General features: G+C 46.9%; 1 protein-coding gene and 1 long non-coding RNA gene across 6 annotated transcripts in view; one reads left to right on the top strand and one right to left on the bottom strand.

Moving 5' to 3' along the window:
* FRMD7 (FERM domain containing 7) overlaps positions 1-17,698 on the bottom strand; it is a 46,102-nt gene that overhangs the window by 22,243 nt on the left and 6,161 nt on the right. For 4 of the 5 annotated variants that reach the window (XM_075132589.1, XM_075132588.1, XM_048863249.2 and 1 more), the window contains one exon: positions 8,864-9,111. In XM_075132589.1, coding sequence (XP_074988690.1) covers positions 8,864-9,111 — 248 coding nt within the window. Of the gene's footprint in view, positions 1-8,863; positions 9,112-9,871; positions 9,887-17,698 lie in introns of those variants that run through there. The other variant, XM_048863248.2, reaches the window with a different exon arrangement.
* The window catches only part of LOC125642251 (uncharacterized), a 20,332-nt gene continuing 19,150 nt past the window's right edge, over positions 16,517-17,698 (top strand). The window contains exon 1 of the long non-coding RNA XR_007358341.2: positions 16,517-17,623. This is a non-coding gene — a long non-coding RNA (uncharacterized LOC125642251). The remainder of the gene's footprint in view (positions 17,624-17,698) is intronic.

Below are 17,698 nucleotides of genomic sequence, written 5' to 3'. Positions count from 1 at the left end.
AGCCTGACAGGTCCATTTTCCCCAGGGATGAGTCAGGAAAGGAGGAAGTGTGAGAGGAAGGCGGGGCAGAGGGCGACCAGCATTTTGCATTTGGAGACTGAGCCAAATATTGGACTTAGGTTACAAGTGAAAGGAACGTAAGGCCGTCCAGATACCACACTTGTCAACACCTTGAGCTCCTTGGCTCAGCTCCTCTCTCTCACAGGATCCAGCAAGCTGATTCAGATGCTATTTTAAAATCGAAAGAGAAGACTCTCCTCTTGCTATCCGACATTTGGGACGTCCTCATTCTGACTTTGCTAAGCAGCTGGAGGCTGCCAGCGGCGGCATCTGTATTAATTACTTCAAAAAATGTTCATTCCCAGCGGGCGTCCTGTGAGGTCAGGAAATGCTCACATCACGGGGCAGCCTCATTGTCAGAGACGACCAGTGCTAGAGAAGCAGAAGGAACGTGTGGAAGTCGCTGATGGAGGAGTGGGACGTAATTCATTCCTAATTAACACACTCAATCGTTATTTAGACAGCATCAGCGTATGAGGCGCTTTAGAGAGAGGCACCAATAGATGGTGCCTGCCCCAAGAGGTGACAATGCAGGCAGCGTACAAAGGGCTTCAGGCACAGGGCGGTGTGTAAGTTGATTCCAAGTTGGAGCCAAATTTCTACCCCTCATGGTTCAGAAATGGAAAAACAAATGTCTCCCCTCCCAGTTTATTATTGATTTTTAAATCTCATTTTTTAAGCCAATCTCATGATTGTGGGGAGTCCTGACTCATGAGTTTTTAATACTCGAGGTCAGCAATACAGAACATTTCCCTTGAGTTTTGTGACACTTTCCAGTCTGCTTAGCGTAACGCTTTCAGCGGAAGTGATGCCTTTGTTGTGAAAGGTGGGGTTCATGGGCACACAGAGAGCAGCGTGTTTGAAGGAGTATCTTGAAAGAAGAGAAGGAGAACGGGATAGCACAACAACTGATTACAGCCCTTAACATATTTGATTATTGTTATCAGGTTCTCCTCCATCTTATTTTCTCAAGATAAAATATATCCAGTTTTTTTTAACCTTCCTTCCTGGGTCAGGGTTTCTAAACTTTTTATCAAGTTTGTTCATCTTTCTATAGGTTTTTCAGAATAATCTTTTGGAGTATGATTGAGAATTCTACCCCTGCTCCAAAATGCTTTAAGGTTGCTTGAAAATATGTCACCTACGGAAAGGACATGACGATTTAATTCTGGAGGTATTCAACGTGATTTTCATAGGACTTTTCCATCAGGGCTGTGTCTACCCAAAGTGCCCAGACCACTGTTGCATTCTAGAGGTATTCAGCTGCGTCTGAACTACACATCCCATGAAAGTGGAACCCGACGGGAGGGCTGGGATGTGAGCCTACGAGTCGCAAACTCAGCCCCATCTCAGAGGCGAGATGCCCCATGCTCGTAACCACAGGAAGAGGCGAATTGGATGTTCCGGGCTGCAGCTGTCTCTGTCCGCCCAGTGGCAGGAAGCACGGCTTGTGCAAAGGAACCAGCATAAGCCTGTTCCGGGGGCCAGTGTAGCCCCAGCTATGAATGCTCAGTGGCGAGAGGAAGTAGCAGGCTAAGTTTTCTTTCCTTGGGTTCAGCCAGGCCTGGAGCTGTTTGGGCTGGAGAAACCACCCAAAAGGATGTCCAGTTATTTCTGGAGAACGGTGAATACCTCCAGAAGAGGACTGGAGTTGCCATCTTCCAAAAGAAACTCACTCCAGAATAAAGACAACCCCACTCAGCCAGGCACGGATCCTGCCAGCATCCAGCTCCCCGCATGTAGGCATAAAAAGGTTCCCCATTTGACTGGGTCCACCACCATCACAACAAAGAATAGCAGTATTGCAAGCAGCCTGCATGCTGCTGCAATGTGCTTATGCAGATGCAACAATAAGCAGGCCGATAAAACAATTTGGCATATCCCAATCCAGACATACCTATGAGCTTGCTGAAAGAGAGTCCTGATCTTCGGGGTGTTAGCTGTTTCAGTTCTCAGAAGGACTCCTCCACCATGCTAGAACTGTGCTAGCAACAGCCATATTAAAATGCAGTGGTTTCTCCCACAGTCTGGCCTAGGTTGTAGGACGTGATCCAGTGTCCATTCAGGTCAATGGGAGTGTTTCCACTATGGGCTGGGAATGAGCCCTTAGTACCAGTAACAGTTTTGGTGATTCAGACCCTTGCCCAATGCTACTGGACTGAGACTAACAGCTTTGTTGTTTCTGCAGAATCTTACATAAGAACATCAGTAGACCTTAAGAATGGCCATTTTGAGTCAGACCAATGGTCCACCTAGCCCAGTATCCTGTCTTCTGACAGTGGCTGATGCCAGATGCTTCACAGGGAATGAAAAGAACAGAGCAATTACTGAGTGATCCATCCCCTGTTGTCCACTCCCAGGTTCTGGCAGTCAGAAGCTTAGGGACACCCAGAGCACGGGGTTGCATCCCTGACCATCTTGGATAATAGCCACTGATGGGCCTATCCTCCATGAACTTATCTAATTCTTTTTTTAACCCAGTTATACTTTTGGTCTTGAAAACATCCCCTGGCAATGAGTTCCACAGGTTGACTGTGCGTTGGGTGAAGAAGTACTTCCTTATGTTTGTTTTAAACCTGATGCCTATTAACTTCATTGGGTGACCTCTGATTCTTGTGTTATGGGAAGGGGTAAATAACACTTAGAATCACAGAGTATCAGGGTTGGAAGGGACCTCAGGAGGTCATCTAGTCCAACTCCCTGCTCAAAGCAGGACCGATCCCCAATTAAATCATCCCAGCCAGGGCTTTGTCAAGCCTGACCTTAAAAACTTCTAAGGAAGGAGATTCCACCACCTCCCTAGGTAACTCATTCCAGTGTTTCACCACCCTCCTAGTGAAAAAGTTTTTCCTAATAGCCAACCTAAATCTCCCCCACTGCAACTTGAGACCATTACTCCTTGTTCCGTCACCTGCTACCACTGAGAACAGTCTAGATCCATCCTCTTTGGAACCCCCTTTCAGGTAGTTGAAAGCAGCTGTCAAATCCCCCATCATTCTTCTCTTTCGTAGACTAAACATCCCCAGTTCCCTCAGCCTCTCCTCATAAGTCATGTGTTCTAGTCCCCTAATCATTTTTGTTGCCCTCCGCTGGACTCTTTCCAATTTTTCCACATCCTTCTTGTGGTGTGGGGCCCAAAACTGGACACAGTACTCCAGATGAGGCCTCGCCAGTGTCGAATAGAGGGGAACGATCATGTCTCTCGATCTGCTGGCAATGCCCCTACTTATACAGCCCAAAATGCCATTGGCCTTCTTGGCAACAAGGGCACACTGTTGACTCATATTCAGCTTCTCGTCCACTTCTCGCCAGGTCCTTTTCTGCAGAACTGCTGCCGAGCCATTCAGTCCCTAGTCTGTAGCGGTGCATTGGATTCTTCCGTCCTAAGTGCAGGACTCTGCACTTGTCCTTGTTGAACCTCATCAGATTTCTTTTGGCCCAATCCTCCAATTTGTCTAGGGCCCTCTGTATCCTATCCCTACCCTCCAGCGTATCTACCTCTCCTCCCAGTTTAGTGTCATCTGCAAACTTGCTGAGGGTGCAATCCACACCATCCTCCAGGTCATTTATGAAGATATTGAACAAAACCGGCCCCAGGACCGACTCTTGGGGCACTCCACTTGATACCAGCTGCCAACTAGACATGGAGCCATTAATCGCTACCCGTTGAGCCCGACAATCTAGCCAGCTTTCTATCCACCTTATAGTCCATTCATCCAGCCCATACTTCTTTAACTTGCTGGCAAGAATACTGTAGGAGACAGTGTCAAAAGCTTTGCTAAAGTCAAGGAACAACACGTCCACTGCTTTCCCCTCAACCACAGAACCAGTTATCTCGTCATAGAAGGCAAATAGATTAGTCAGGCATGACTTGCCCTTGGTGAATCCATGCTGACTGTTCCTGATCACTTTCCTTTCCTCTAAGTGCTTCAGAATTGATTCCTTGAGCACCTGCTCCATGATTTTTCCAGGGACTGAGGTGAGGCTGACTGGCCTGTAGTTCCACGGAGCCTCCTTCTTCCCTTTTTTAAAGATGGGCACTACATTAGCCTTTTTCCAGTCGTCCGGGACCTCCCCCGATCGCCATGAGTTTTCAAAGATAATGGCCTATGGCTCTGCAATCGCATCCGCCAACTCCTTCAGCACTCTCGGATGCAGCGCATCTGGCCCCATGGACTTGTGCTCGTCCAGCTTTTCTAAATAGTCCCGAAGCACTTCTTTCTCCACAGAGGGCTGATCGCCTCCTCCCCATGCTGTGATGCCCAGTGCAGCAGTCTGGGAGCTGACCTTGTTCGTGAAGACAGAGGCAAAAAAAGCATTGAGTACATTCGCTTTTTCCACATCCTCTGTCACTAGGTTGCCTCCTCTGTTCACTTTCTCCATGCCAGTCATTATTTTACAGACCCCTATCCTATCATCCCTTAGTCGTCTCTTTTCCAAGCTGAACAGTTCCAGTCTTTCCTCTCCTCATACAGAAGCTGTTCCATACCCCTAATCATTTTGTTGCCTTTCTCTGTACCTTTTCTATTTCTAATGTATCTTTTTTAGATGAGGTGACAAGAACTGCATGCAGTATTCAAGGTGTGGGCATATCATGGATTTATATAGTGGCTTTATATTATCATCTGTCCTTTTCCTAATGGGTCCTAGCATTCTGTTTGCTTTTTTGGCTGCTACTGCACATTGAGTGGATGTTTTCAGAGACCTATCTACAATGACTCCAAGATCTCTTTCTTGAGTGGTAACAGCTAATTTAGACCTCATCTTTTTGTGTGTATAACTGGGATTATGTTTTCCAATGTCCATTATTTTGCATTTATCAACACTGAATTTCATCTGCCATTTTGTTGCCCAGCTACCCAGTTTTGTGCAATCCCTTTGTAGCTCTTCACAGTCTCCTTAGGACTTAATTATTTTGAGTAATTTTGTATCATCTGCAAATTTTGCCACTTCACTGTTTACCCCCTTTTCCAGATCATTTATGAATAGGTTGAACAGCACTTGTCCCAGTACAGACTCCTGGGGGACACCACTATTTACCTCTCTCCATTCTGAAAACTGACCCCTTATTCCTACTCTTTGTTTCCTATCTTTTAACCAGTTACCAATCCATGAGAGGACCTTCCCTCTTATCCCACGACTGCTTACTTTGCTTAAGAGCCTTTGGTGAGGGACCTTGTCAAAGACTTTCTGCAAATCCAAATACACTGGATCCCCCTTGTCCACATGCATGTGAATCTACTCACAAATGGAGGGCAGTCAGCTCTATTAAATCCCTTGCAGTACATTCCTGCCTTGCCTCATGATAAAGGACAGGAGGATGTAATCAAATTTGTGCCCTTTGCTGGCTCTGCCTGGCAATTAGGTTTGCTGGTTTTCAGACAAATCTTGCCCTGTAGCAAATTATACTTGCAAAGAAGCAAGTTCTGCAAACGTTCAGCCTTTGTGCGGAGCAGAAAGCAACAAAGCTGAGCACGCTCCACTGCTGGCACCCTGCAAGCTCATCTCTCTCCCCCGCCACTTGGGAGCCACGTGTCTCAGCTCCCCACTGGGTCTCAGGGCCGGAACTAGGCTCTCAGAACGGATTGGAACAGAAGTGCAGTGTTCACTGGCTTAGCAATCTTCCCTAAGGAAGATTTTACCGACACTGATCACCATTAAGGAGCCTAACAAAATTAGGGATGGCGGGGACGATAGAATAGGTGGCACGTTCATTACGGTCTCAGAGGCTCCCAACCTGGGAGGTACTGTGAACTTCAGGCAGGGCAGAAAACCGGTAGAGAGGGGCTGAGAGAGATTAGAAACCAGGACAGACAACGCCAGCCTAATCTAACCAAACGGAAAGGCATGTGTCTAGGGAGCAACAAGCCAAGGATGATACTTGGAAAGCAGCGCTGCCAGGACAGACCGACAGTCTGTGACAGCCAAACCAGCCAACCAACACGCAAAGGGACTGGCTGGCTCTGGCAGCACGCAGCAAAACAGAACCATACACAGCACTGGAGCAGAAAGGTGACAGCCCCTTCTTTGCATGGCGCTGGGGAACCTTCCCCGGGGACGGCAGCGCTCCGTTCTGGGCACCTGGACAAGGAGGGGTTCACAGGAGAGCAACACAAATGTCTAAGGAGCCGGTGGGACTGACCAGTGAGGAGAGGGAAGAATTCATATTCAGAACAGTGGAGGAGGGGTCGAGCTCTTTGCAAGCACGTGAAGAATACGGACTCCAGGATGGGAAAACGGGAATTTCGGGCGACGCAACCGGGGGAGAACTATGGGCAGTGGGATGAAATGAAGTGGAATATGGCTAGACGTTTCGGAACGGTGCCATCCGTTAGAACATGAAGTCGTCCTTCAGGGAACGGTGGGCACCTCATCTCTGGGGAAAGCACTGAGCTCGGCCCTGTGCCTGCCCCTGGGGAAATGAATAGGGTCAGGCCTCCTTCATTGCCAGTTTCCATGGGCTCTGGGCTCTGCTCTGCTGTCAGATGGGAAGAAGAGCATGCATGGAAGAGAGCATTCAGAGGAGCCCTGCGGCTTCCCTCATCACCTAGGGTCAGAGCGAGGCCCTCAGAGCAAGCAGGAACTGGACCGAGGACGCAGCCAGCAGATGCAGACTGTTCCCCTTACACAAGCGGCAAAATGCCGCAGCAGAAAGCATTGGAGGCTAACGCTGGTGGGGGCTCCCCCACTGCAGCAGTAACTGGTGGGGCTCACATTGCATAACCCTGGGGGGAAGCCAATGGCCTCACAGCTTCCCTGGAGATAGAAGGGAAAAGGCTTGCTGGAGGGTCTGCAAAGGGACACCTGCTCTGATGTTCTGGATGGGAGTGTCACAGAACCCCCCCCCCCACATCTGCCTTGCTGCTTCTGGGTTTGGGGCGGGGGGGGGAGGGAGGAGCCACTCCACATCCACAGGATCTCTTCACCCCCAGGGGATTTTGCTGCTAGAAGGAAACCAACGAGCCCTACAAGAATGCTGGTAGGAGGTAAAACGTGGTATCCCCTGGTTTGCAGATTCAGACACTGCTTCCTTCACCTCTGATAAAGGACAAACCTGGGTGTCAAACCTGGCTGCTAACCCTGATTCTGTTGCATGTGCTCCTCTGAAATGAGACAATGCAGCATTTTGAAAGTTTCTCCTGAGCTTGAAGTAAATGCTAGCTGCGCTGGGTTGGAGGGGTTTGCTAGCAGCAGAAACATTTGCCCTAGCTGTTTAAGGTCTCAATTTTCCAAAAAGAGAGACAATTCTCCACCAGCTGGCACCCTTGTGTAGCTATTTACTCTGCTGCAAAGTGAGTGTATGGAACATCAGATCCAACCTGTCCAGTCCCACCAATGGTATTTATGTCCATGTGGGACAGGTGCAAATGATTACCCAAGGTACCAGACAGTGGGAAACCAGGCCCTTGCATTTGGTCTCTTTTGTATTTCTTCCTCCCATTACACTAAAGCACTCTACATTTGAGAGAGCTTTCCAAAGTCAGTAAGGGTTTAGGAAGAGTCACGTTTGAGTTGCTTGAAATATCTGTTCAAACCTTAGCCTAGAGCGGTCTTTTTATTCTGGAGAAGTCACTAATTCAGCTCCTCATTTATCGTAACCGCAAATGCAGCAAATGCCTAAAAGGGGTTTCCAATACAGCTCCATGTAGGAAAAAAACAGGAAATGACTAGCAGTTGCTCTAATGGAGGCTATTTTCTGCAATAACGTGTCATGCCGGGCGATCGTGCCATAAATGTCTTGTGCAAAGAAGAACACAGAGATGGACAAACTGCAGCACTATGGTATTAGCAGCATTCACTGAACCCTCACCCTACACACACCGATCTAGTCAGGGAAAAACTCAGCAGGTTTAAAAACACCTCATTTGCAAGCTGACTCCATACCTCTGCTCCATTCATGTAACTCAATAAAAGTTAAAAAAAAAAAATCTTCCTACTTATTCAGAGTCCGGAATTACTGTATTCAGAAATGCAATTGCAAAGAAACTAACCTACAGGCTATGTTATAAAATATTTCCTAGGAAATGCATTATCATTTGAATAACTTTATATAAAATAACATGGTCCCTGGGGAGAGAGAACTATGTACTGAAATAGATTTGGTTAAATGTTATTTGAATGTGACCTTAGCATGTTAATCTACAGTATATTCTCAATCACTCCTAAAAAGAGATGTAAACAGTAATATCACTTTGCATTTAGCTACATACAAAGCTGTAACAATGTAGAAATTAAAGGCTAATATTTTAGTGCAGATTTTACAGGTTAATATTCAAGGTTAATATTTATTAATTGTGAATAGTTAATAACTCTAGTTTTTTCCAGGTACTGTTATAGAGTAAATATGAGTCAATGATTTTCTTTGCTTCTGATCTCCATTCTTTTTTCTCATCAGCCTTGTCTCCATGAAGACAAGCATACAGAGCTTTCCCCCCAGGAGCAATTTGGTAAAATATGTTATGTTTGTCCTGGACCCAGACTTTTCTTCCTGGTTGAGGCTTAATGTTGGCATCCAGACAAACGAAGACAGACTGTCAAAAATGCACCCCATCCTGGCTGATTTAAACTGATGACACCGGATGAGTCCAACCCATCTCCCCCACTTTTTAAAAACGGGATGCAAATGACAGTGGGCAGCTTGCGCACGTAAGCGCTGAAACATACGAGGAGGACAAGGCTACACGCTCCTTTTCCCAAAGCTGAAAACGAGAAGCTATCACAGACCATCTGAGGGTTGTGCAATCCTTTGGTGCAGCAATGACTTCAGTAATTAGAACAAAACCATAATATGACAGCCACTTACATCCACTACAAAGATCTTCTGGGAGTCATCCAAGAACTGGACTTTCAGATGCAGCATCCTCGAGCACGCAGCTGAGCTGCCAGCCAGTGCAGGAGTCTTGGTAATCTGCGCCGTGTGCCAGACGGGGCGCCCTGACTCCTCTTTCACACGCAATTTCACTCTCAGCTGGATGGAGGAGGCAGCAGGCATTGTTGCACAGATGCAGACTTCTCTTTGGAGGGAGGTCTGGAAGCAAAGGAATGTAATGCCTAGGAAGAAATACAAATGCAGTAAGCAGAGATCCTGACAGCCGCCTCTTCTAAATAGCAACCTGTAATTACTTTCTGTAAATTAACGTTATATTATTATTGAAAACATCCAAGGGACCGGTTTCAATGGAGCCACTCAGAATTTAAACTGATGCAACCAAGAATGGGTCTGGCAAAAGCAGAGATTTTTCATTAATTGTTTGAGAAATGCAATGGCTAAAATCATCCAAATTTCATGTAGTAAAGTCAGAAGAAGATCTATACTGCTCATATTAGTTGTTGGTGGTAATAACTTCATTCTTTATTCAAACCCAATTCTTAAATTTTTAAATACCAGCCTAAAAAACTAGCCCTGTAGCCTGTATGGAATCAGACTCATTCTTGCTGTTTCTGTGAACAAAGCAGAGGGATAAGACAATATCTTCTGAACAGATTTGTATGAAGCTGCCAGACAGAAGAATATCTCTCACTGGAGCCTTGAGAAATGCTCACAGTGGAATTAAAAAACCATGAAACATCCTTGTTCTGGGGTTTTGTTTCTAACTTGCACTTTCCTTAAAGATTAGTTGAGGATCACAGTTCTGTGAGATAACCTGGCTCCAGGATTCAGGAGCCGCCCCCCCACAAATAGCAGCCAGCTGCTTCGGCTACAATGATCAGCTGTGAAACGGTTAATATTAACATTTCAGGCCTCAGAGCTGACTCCCCCAGACACTTGCCAGCGTGTCCCCTCACTCCAGGGCATTTTTCCCATTTATACCTGTAAGCACCAGGGAGCAACATTGCACTTGCTTGCAGCAGGAAGAAAAATCTTTACAACCCATAAGCGTTCTTTGGCTTTAAAGCAACAGTGGTGCAATCCCACTAGATGATGATGAACAAGTAAGTCGTCGTGATCCGAGAGGTATGGGCATGATTACAGGGGGTCCTGGCTTTCATGGCCATTTGGGACAAGTCCCATGACTAATATTCCCCATACTGCGCCTTGCTGAATCACTGATGGCGTGAATGTGGGGTCAGTTGTGAAGGCAGCTAGACTAATTCACTGTCTTGCCACTTGCGGAGGAATGAACATCAGCCAAACGGGAGAGGGATGGCACCCAAAGGAAACCGTTCCCTCCAGCCACCTTGCTAGCACCAATGCAGCATATGTGCCGTGAGGCCCTGAGAGTTGCCATGGGAAAACCCTCATGGTCCTGTCGGCAATGGGAGGGACCCCTAGGCATGGCGGGAGGAGAGAGCATTGGACTGGGACTGAGGAGACCTGGCTCTGCCACTGACCTGCTAGGTAACCTTGGGCAAGGCATTTCGCCTCTTTGGACCTGTGTCCTCTCCCCCCATTGTCCATTTAGTCTGAAAGCTCTTCTGAATGCCGGACCTCTCTCTCATGATGTGTGTGCATCATCCAGCGCAGGGAGTGCCCAGGCTCAGCTGGGACATCACAGAGCTACTGTCATACAAATAAATAGATAAAGCAAGTGTCGCCGACGAAGGGAAAGAGACTATCGGTAAGAACTGGGTGTTACATTCTTGGTATTATTCTTGATCCCGTTGCAAAGTGCCTCCTACCCATACATTGCTCTGGAAATAACAACAACAGTAGTTCATCATAACAACCCTACCAAGATGCTTTCTGGGTTTTTCATCTTCCTCTGTAGAATCCAGCGTAAGCCACTGCCAGGTATCAGGGCCATTGGTTCTGTTCCATGTGATGAGTCCTGAATCGGGTATTCTAGGATTCAGCCAAGTGGTTCATATAAATAACTAGCTTTATTCAGGTTGTAACAAGGTAACTTGCTGTGTCCAGTCCTTACAAGCTATTCTTTAAAACCCACTGTTCACAATGGAAAACGATTTTGTCTGGTTTCATGTCACATTTCTGTAACACTGCTAACAATGTTCTGCTGTATCTCTCCTTGCACCATAGCAGGAAGGTGCTAAGTTCAGGGAAACTCGTCAGGATGCTGCATAGCTACTAACAGTGGGATTGTACTAACACATTGTATATTATGAAAAGGAGTACTTGTAGCACCTTAGAGACTAACCAATTTATTTGACCATGAGCTTTCGTGAGCTACAGCTCACTTCATCAGATGTTTACCGTGGAAACTGCAGCAGACTTTATATACACACAGAGATCATGAAACAATACCTCCTCCCACCCCACTGTCCTGCTGGTAATAGCTTATTTAAAGTGATCATCAGGTGGGCCATTTCCAGCACAAATCCAGGTTTTCTCACCCTCCACCCCCCCACACAAATTCACTCTCCTGCTGGTGCTAGCCCATCCAAAGTGACAACTCTTTACATAATCAAGTCGGGCTATTTCCTGCATAAATCCAGGTTTTCTCACATCCCTCCCACCCCCATACACACACAAACTCATCTCCTGCTGGTAATAGCTCATCTAAACTGACCACTCTCCAAGTTTAAATCCAAGTTAAACCAGAACATCTGGGGGGGGGGGTAGGATTTGTGCTGGAAATGGCCCACCTGATGATCACTTTAGATAAGCTATTACCAGCAGGACAGTGGGGTGGGAGGAGGTATTGTTTCATATTCTCTGTGTGTATATAAAGTCTGCTGCAGTTTCCACGGTATACATCTGATGAAGTGAGCTGTAGCTCACGAAAGCTCATGCTCAAATAAATTGGTTAGTCTCTAAGGTGCCACAAGTACTCCTTTTCTTTTTGCGAATACAGACTAACATGGCTGTTACTCTGAAACCTGTCATTGTACATTATATATTTCATAGCTGCTTCTCACTCCCACAGCAATGCCCCCAGTCCTGACCCAAAGCAGTACAGCCTCATGAGCCCTTCGATTCTTACCAAAGGAATGCTGACTGGCATGGTGGAGCTGGGAACAGAACCCACTTCTTGGGACCCTGCATGGTGTCAAGTACTCTCAGCTCTCGCTGACTTCAGGATCTGGCCATTATATGACTCCAGACAGTCAGTGATGTGAGAGGAGACAGGTAGATAAGCTCAGGGAGTGAGGGGTTAAAGTGTCAGATGAAGAGGGATAGAAACCCCATAGTTCAACCAGCCACTGAATGGAGCAGAGTGTGAGCAGGTACAAGTCAATCCAATTTCTGAATCACTCCCCTTCCCAGCCAGACAGCAAAACTCATCTGTTGGCCAAGACAAGGAAGAAGGATCTGCTGCATGCTCTGGTGTGGTCTGCACTGGGATTTACGTACAAATACATTCAAGGCAAAACTCCACTGACGTAGAACAAATGTGCTGCCACGGCCAAAATGAATGCGGTTGCCTTGGCTCATGATTCAGGACGTTCGGGTCGCTAGCAGAGGGTGTGGTGTATAAGTCGCTAGACTTGGCTTAGCCCACTCGGACTGCAGCTTTCCTCCGTGGGGCAGCTGCATTTTTAAACACACAAACGATTAAGTATTGATACGCACAGGCGGGAGCAGCCCTCCAGTGCTGAGAACAATGGGGCGGGGGGGGCAGCCATGTAATGTCAGACATCCATAGGAGCTGTGGCAGCCAGGTCAGCTTGTCATTCCCTCAGGCTTGCAGTGCGCGTGGAAAGATGGAGCAGGCTGAAGGTGATGCTGGCAGACTGGGAACGATTCAGAGTCCGATGAACTTGTAACAAAAGCCCAGGTAGAGCATGGACGCTGGTGGGGAGGGGGGCCAGCGGGGTGGCAGCAGGTTGTAGCGGGAGCACCAGAGAGCCAGGTCTGGCCTGGGAATGGAAGTTACTGAGGGCCCTAAGGCAGGCTGAGTGCTGGCCACTGAGGAGAAGGGGGTGACCGCAGAGAAGACCCTTTGCTTGGACCACTCACAGAGGAGGCGGAGGAGAATCCAATTTCAGTCCCACCTCTCTCTTGGCTTTCAGTGTGAATTGCTTTTCAGTTCTCTTCTGCTGGCTGGAGCGAAGAGTCAGGAATCCTGGAGTCTGACCCTGCCCCTGACTCACCATGGGTAGGCCAGCCCTGTCTGCTGGTTACTCACCGGAGGCCGCAGGGTCGAGGGACTGAGTAACGGCTGGAGTGTGGGCGAGTGAGGGCTGGGCTCCTCAGCAGCAAGGGAAGCAGAGTCCCCTGCGCAGCCATTAAACCAATGGCAGCCAGAAGCGACACAACTGCGATGCTGGCAACAGGGGGAATCTGGGCGCAGGGCGGGGAGATGACCCCATCCTCCTCCTGTCTCCCCACTTCCCCAGGAAGCACCAAGAACCAGATCCAGTCCTCCCACCCTCCCGAAGGCTGGGGTTCCCAGTGCGCCCTGCTCTGCTTCTTGCCAGGGGCTGGGGCTGCAAAGAAGGGGGGCCAAGTCGGCGCACGGGTCACAGCACCACTCAAATTCCTCCCGGCTGCCCCTCCACCATGATGGAGGAGCAGCCAGGTCAGATTTCCAGCTCAGCAGGCAGGCCTGGGTCCCCACTCCTGGTGCCCCTGCACCCCGCTGCTAATTCCACTGCAGCAGCAGCATGGGGCACCTCTGGCTCTGCCCCCATGTTATTTCCAAAGGGGATTTCCATTTGGGGTTTGGACTCGCACAGTTCTTTCTTCCCCCAATATCCTCCCAGAAGCAGTGACAGGAGCAGCACAGGACATCTGGCCGGCATCCAGTGCCTCTGACGAATAGCTGAGTCACCCACGTTACGTGACTGGAGAGTCTCCTGAACATCCGCCTGCCAGATAGCTGGCAAACAAACTACTCAGTTCAGCTGTCCTCCCCCCAGAGCCGTTCCCGCTACACGCCAATCAATGGGCCTTTCTTTTGGGTTGGCAAAACTACCCATCTCCTGACCCACTCACTCCCAGATCCGAAAGGAGTCGTCCCGGAAAAGGGAGCTTGACCAGGCAATATTATAATCCCGTTCTCCTCAGCTCCTTCGCAGCACATCCAAGTGCCAAAGTTCAGCACAAAAGCACTTTGCTGGCGCTTCTTGGTAGTAGTATAAATAGCGCGCACCCCTGCTCCTCATGCCAGCTCGTCACTAACCGCTGCCTGGGCGTCTGCCCTTTGTATGCTTGTTTATTGTGTAGCTGCGTTAGATGTTTTGTAACTATTTTAAAACTAATTTTGCAAGGGGGAAGCAGCACAGAAGTTTCAGTTTCATTTTCCCTCCGAGACCTGAAGGCCAGAACCCTACAATTGAAACTGGAAGCAAAGGGCGGGTTTTGCTTGTTGTTGGGAGGAGGCTCACAGGTTCAGCTGGATGCAAAGCCCAGTCTGTTTGGCAGCAGACTCATGAGATTATCTATGGGTCTGATTTATACACTGCTCTACCTCTGCCAAAGACACATCCTTCCAGCCATGCGCTGTTTCCGTCCTGAAAAAGTTCTTTTAGCCACTCGCCCTGCCCCTGCTCTACAACGGATCCCTGACTGTAGAGAACACACGAGTAGGGGAATGGACCAGAGACAATCGTTGTGTTCCTGGGTCTGCCTCTAACTCACTGTTTGAGCTTGGGCAAGTCACTTAACTTCTCTGTGCCTCAGTTTCTCCACCTGTAAAGTCTTACCCACCTTCTTTACAAAGCACTTTCAGATCTCTGTCTGAAGAGGGCTGTACAGAAGTGCCGTGTATTGTTTTCAATGAGACCGCACCTCCTTCTTTGGGTACAGATGGTAAACATATTTTTCATGCAAGGTGGACAAAAATCGACGTTTTTTGTTTTTTGGGGAAAAAAGGTTTTTTTTTAATTGTTCTTTAAATTGTAGTAAGTTTGTCTTTTTAAAAATAAAACTGTTTAAATATCTGAATGTAATACAAAATACACCAAGACCTAAATTTCTTATAATCTCTTACAAATTTTTTTTTTAAAAAGTATGCTGTACCCATGAGCCTCTGTCAAAACCTCAGTTAAAGGCTGCTTTTCCATATAGAGAAAGAATCAGGGGGAACACATCTAACTTTGGAGGTCAACCTTTATAAATATGGCTCTACAGATCATGTACCATATTAAGGGCTTGATCCTGTGGGGAACCCAGGGAACGTGCTACTAGGCACAAGAAGACACCAGCATGTCTCTCATTAGGATCATCCCATGAGCCCACCTGGGTGGTCTCATACACCTGTTTTATAGCTTCTCCCTACCTGAGCTCTGTGCAGCTTCTAGTGTTGATTTCATCACCTGGCAACTGGAGAAAAAACCTGCCGTGTCTGCAGGTCATAAAGAGACCCTCTCTGGAAATATTTTCAAGAAATTCCGGTACTTCTGGGTGAAAAAGGAATAGGTGCCAAATGTAAACGGTGCGACTAGGAGGTGTAAGGCCTGGTTGTCAGAACGAAACAGCATTATGGAAAATGCTCCTCAGATGGCAATGACTTCGAAGATGATGACGTGAACATGTCTGAACAACCTGGATCAACTGGTTAGTAAACTTATTTTTGCACTAATCTTATGGACTGCCTACCATGTCCTTACTAAGCTAGTAGGTGATAACTTAGATTATGGTCAGAATTTTTGTTTTTGGTGGATTACTTATGAATTTCAAAATGTTAGTGTTCAAAATATTACTGGTATGTTAGTTTGTTGATTAGTTTTGTGGGAATATTTACTGTTACTTCTGGAATTATTTTTTATTGCTCAATACAATCGAACATCCTAGGTGAAGACATCCTGTTTAAAAGTAAAATTGTATCAGGCATTTACGAATTTTAACATTTAAAAATTTCTTTTTCAAGCTCTTTAGTATATTGCTAGAAATAAGGGTTTAAATAGATTTTGATCATCGTTATGATTTGTTAATTATTTTCCCTGTAGAACTGGGTTTAGAATAAATTACATCATTGAAACAGTGGTACAAACAGCTGCAATGGGAGGAATCTTCCATTTACAATCCCATTTTTTAAAGCAGCGCAGAGTAATGCTCAGGGAGTGAGAGTGACTTATTTTTACGATTCTGTTTCAGTGCCCAGCTTAGACATAAGAGGTTGTGAATGTCCATCACCTGCAACAATCAGCAGTGCTGCCACTAAACATGTCAGACAGTAAATTACCTGTATCCAAAAAAAAGGAATAAATAAAATAAAACTTTCATCATCATCCAATCAAACCATGGCTGAGTTTGTAACCAGGCAGATTCCAGGCCAAGTTCCATCCCAGGCAGATTCCATCGATGAAAAGGCTCTTCAGTTCATGTATGCAACAAATTCTCCCTTTCACCTTGTTCAGAACAACATTTCATTGACAGGTTCAATCGTTATGACCAGGCTACTGTCCACCCGGCAGTGCAAAGTTGATGGATGCATATATATGGTATAAGAAGGTATAAGAAGGTATAAGAAGGAAAATGAGCAGTGTGCAAAAAACATTGCTGGGAAATTCGTTAGTCTGAGTCTTAAAGGGTGGAGCAATGTACACAATGACCCAGCAATAAGTGCTGGTGTGACAACAGAAGGTGGGGGTTTTGTCATACAGAAACAACTGATACACCAGGAAATGCCCATACAGCAGAGTACTTAAAAGTAGCAGCAAAAGCTGTAGCAAACTGTGAGCAAAAATACAAGTGTCAGATGTGTCATTTTGTCACAGACAATGCCGCAAATGTAGCAAAGATGAGATGAAATCTACAAGATGACAATGAAAGGAACATAAAACTTGTAACATATGGGTCTAGTGCTCATTTGATGCATCTTTTAGCCGAAGACTCAAGTACAACTCCAGGAATAAAAAACAACGTGCTGAAATTGCAAAATCCTTACAGGAGAACCACTCTGCTTCAGCCTCGCCAAAGAGAGGAGGCGGAGCCAGACTGATTCTCCCCCAGGACGTACAGTGGAATTCAGTGGTTGACTGTTCTGAGCTGTGAGTTCAGAGCTGGCCCACTGTGACGAAAATTGGGACCAAATAGATGGAATGACCACAGCCACAGAAGCCAAGACTGGAGGAGAGAGCCATGTGGCAGACACGCTGAATACGCCGAAACCAGCTTCCAGAGCCCTGGACAAACCGCGGGGAGATTGCTGCTGTGTGGCTGACGCCGCTGACATTTGGAAAGAACTTCAAGGGGCCTTGACAACAGAAGTACCCAACACCACAGTTAACCTGCAGGCAGGAAAGAGGCGGCTGGATCAAGCAAAGTACCAGGGTAGATGCCTAGCTGCTGGAGAAGATGCTGCTGTGACCTGGGCGTCTAATAATCACCAGCCACTCATGCCACCCATAACACCTTTCAGGGCGGAAGGTGCCACTGGAGCAGTGCGTGTTTGCTGACGCTGTTTTAAGGCGAGTCAGACCACTGAACCTGGGGGAGTCGCTAGCTAAGCGCCCGGAACCAGAGGCCGCTGAAGTGCTGACCCAGCTTCAGACAGCGGTAGCCTCTTCTGCAGGCACAGAAGGAATATTTACTTCATTTGGACAATTCATTCAAAGTTGAGAGATCGATTGGGAGTTGAAAAAGAGGAAAACTTGTCTCTCTCTTCCAGTTTGTGAATAAAAACGAGGAGAGAGAACGAGATCTCCTACTTTTAAAAGTCTGAAGGGCAGCCTAAGTAACTGAGGAGACTGTTGTTTCATTTTTCAAGAAACTTAGGTGAGTAGGAATTTAAGATTTCACAATTAGACATATATGAAAATTTTCCTAGGCTGACCTGAAATACTCAGTTTA

This window comes from Caretta caretta, chromosome 9 (genome assembly GCF_965140235.1).
Source record: "Caretta caretta isolate rCarCar2 chromosome 9, rCarCar1.hap1, whole genome shotgun sequence".
In the NCBI taxonomy this organism is placed as follows: domain Eukaryota; kingdom Metazoa; phylum Chordata; order Testudines; family Cheloniidae; genus Caretta; species Caretta caretta.
Note: the sequence above shows the minus strand (reverse complement) of the source record. Positions and strands in the feature narration are given on the sequence as shown.